At 35.1% G+C, this 2,500-nt stretch overlaps 1 protein-coding gene across 8 annotated transcripts in view; it reads left to right on the top strand.

Moving 5' to 3' along the window:
- Window positions 1-2,500, top strand: part of LOC122249039 (innexin inx2) — a 321,304-nt gene that overhangs the window by 134,224 nt on the left and 184,580 nt on the right. For 4 of the 8 annotated variants that reach the window (XM_043009561.2, XM_043009560.2, XM_043009559.2 and 1 more), the window contains exon 2: window positions 1,659-1,690. The exons of the other annotated variants lie outside the window; for them this stretch is intronic. In XM_043009561.2, coding sequence (XP_042865495.1) covers window positions 1,671-1,690 — 20 coding nt within the window. In that variant the 5' untranslated portion in view covers window positions 1,659-1,670. The remainder of the gene's footprint in view (window positions 1-1,658; window positions 1,691-2,500) is intronic. 8 annotated transcript variants of the gene reach the window in all.

Genomic DNA, 2,500 nt, shown 5'->3' with positions numbered 1-2,500 from the left:
TTGTGTATCTTAGTATGTTGTCTTGGTTTGTATGTGATTCGCTGTATGTCTGTTGCGAATGCAGTAAGCATCAAAGGTCACACTTGAAACTGGTTATGCGTTGATCCTGGGAAATGGTTGGCGACTATTAAACGCGCAGTAATGTAGACGATTTTTTTTTTTCATTTTTGCTTTTCATTTTCCATGGGGTTTTATTTCGACCCATGTGGCATGATTTTCCAATTACTTTTTGATATACATTTTTCTATGCCCGTAGACTTTTATCTGACGCATTTTGGGAGTGCATTTTTTCATTTTATTTTTTTTCATTTACAAAATATATACATCTATTTTTTTTTCCTTTTTGATACCTGTAAGTTGGAAGATCTGCTTGCCCATTAGATTTTAGAGAGAGATAAGCTTTTTAGAATGTTAGTGCGGCCCATGTTCTAAAGTGACTAACAATAAGCAGAGCTTCGCCACTTAAGCATAGCCTCCACTTAGAAGTCCTTAGAGCTCAATGAAATAGCGAAATATTGCCCAGGACTGTGGCAACGTGTGTGTGTGTGTGTGTGTGTGTGTGTGTGTGTGTGTGTGTGTGTGTGTGTGTGTGTGTGTGTGTGTGTGTGTGTGTGTGTGTGTGTGTGTGTGTGTATGTATGTATGTGTGTGTGTGTTCATACTGAGAATTCTTTGGTGTTCACACTAAGAATTCTTTAGCTTGGTGGCGCTGTGACCTTATACATTTGCAATCAGTCCTTGTTATAGTGTCCAGCTCTCTTCCCTACGCAAGGTTGATTTTTTCCGCACGGTATGGGGCTGATTTCGGCTAGAGTTTCGAACAGAACAAACAAACAAAAAGATGATACTCATGTTCTGTTCATATTGATTTTATCTTTCAATCATGTCAAGAAAGAGCCAATTGCACCATGGCCAAGATAAATTTGATGAATGAAACGTAATCCCTTAAAAAAAAAAAAAAGTTCATTTCACGATCATGTTCAGACCATTTTTTCTCAACCATCCTCTTCTTCTTTTGTATGCAAGCTTCAATGCCGAACTCTGCCCCCATACCCGTCCCATTGTTCACGTCTGCACAGAAAAAGATGGGGTCCATATCCTGCCGTGTATAATCATATCTATACTTTAAAAATATCTATATCCCTGGGCCCTTATATTATGACGTAACAAAGGCCCTTTCCCTATGTAGAGTAAACTAGTCCTGGTTCTATGACCTTTATATACATATATATATATGGTCATAAGCTTCACATATACATAGAGAGAGAGTACTTCAGTGTTTAAGAGTGTATCTCTTTATTGCTAAACACTAGGTTGTATAGCGGCCCAGTTTAGAGTTTATCACGTTCTGTAACCTGCTTGCTTTATCAGAGCTAACGAGCATGAAGTATGATACATAGATTTCATTTGAATTAATCGTACATTCTCATTTGTATGATGATTTTTTTCCCCCAAATATTATCATTATTCTTATCATTATTATTTTAAAATCAGTACATTCATAAAAGAGTATTCCATTTGCTCATTTTTTATTTATCTTTTTTTTATTATGATCATTCATACTGCCAAATGCTGCAAACCTTTTTTTTCCCATAAGTAGTAACTAAGAATATGTTGAATGACCTCATAACATATATGGCATTTCTTCTTGTATTGCAGACATAACGCTCTATGGCTGACGACAATAAAGGGTAGGGACTATTATGCCATACTGATTCAACTTTTTTTTTAATTACTTTATCGGTAATTACCTTTGCATTTTGCATCGATACTAACTTCCTATAAATATATCCAGAGTTTCCGCATCCATTAATGATCATTATTATTATTTTTTTTATTTTTTGAATATATACATATAATTTTTTCTCTCTCTCCTTGGCGAATGCAGTTTTAGCTTGACCCTAATCATTGATAATACTAGCATTGGATTTAAATACGCTATTTAGATACAATTTTAGGAAAAAAGACTTCAATTCTGGTTATGAGCCTTGTTTAGTTCACCCTCTTAGCGAGCATAGTTGGCCTAGTGCGCCCGACCAGCTCTCTTACTAAACCTCTTTATTCAACTCCTCTTGTTTCAATGCTCTACCGTTTATTCTCCATTCCCCCATGTACCCATCTTCGCTTTACTGAGTTTCTCTCCTTCAAACGCCTCTTTCTTCTTTTTCGTTTATGTCATGAATGCTCTCGATTGATCAACCTTTTTACCCTCCCTCTCTCTTGTACCCTTTTTATTTTTCGTCTCCATTTCGCCTTTAATGAAGTAAAAAAAATCTTTAAGAAATACGATAAAATGATTGTTTATGATAATTCTCCTTTTCAAAAATAATTCCAGTTTTTTCTTTCTTCTTATTATTATTCTCAAGTTTTCCTGTTTGCATTGTCTACTTTATTTCGTACATGTGTGATCCTTCTTTTCATTTATCTAAAGTCATGAAAACTGAATTCTATTTATTTCTCCCTTTGCCTTCAATGGCTTGTGTTGTGTTGAAAAAAAAAGT

This window comes from Penaeus japonicus, unplaced genomic scaffold, assembly GCF_977035675.1.
Source record: "Penaeus japonicus unplaced genomic scaffold, GWHDUDI00000001_assembly GWHDUDI00000004, whole genome shotgun sequence".
Lineage (NCBI taxonomy): Eukaryota > Metazoa > Arthropoda > Malacostraca > Decapoda > Penaeidae > Penaeus > Penaeus japonicus.
Note: the sequence above shows the minus strand (reverse complement) of the source record. Positions and strands in the feature narration are given on the sequence as shown.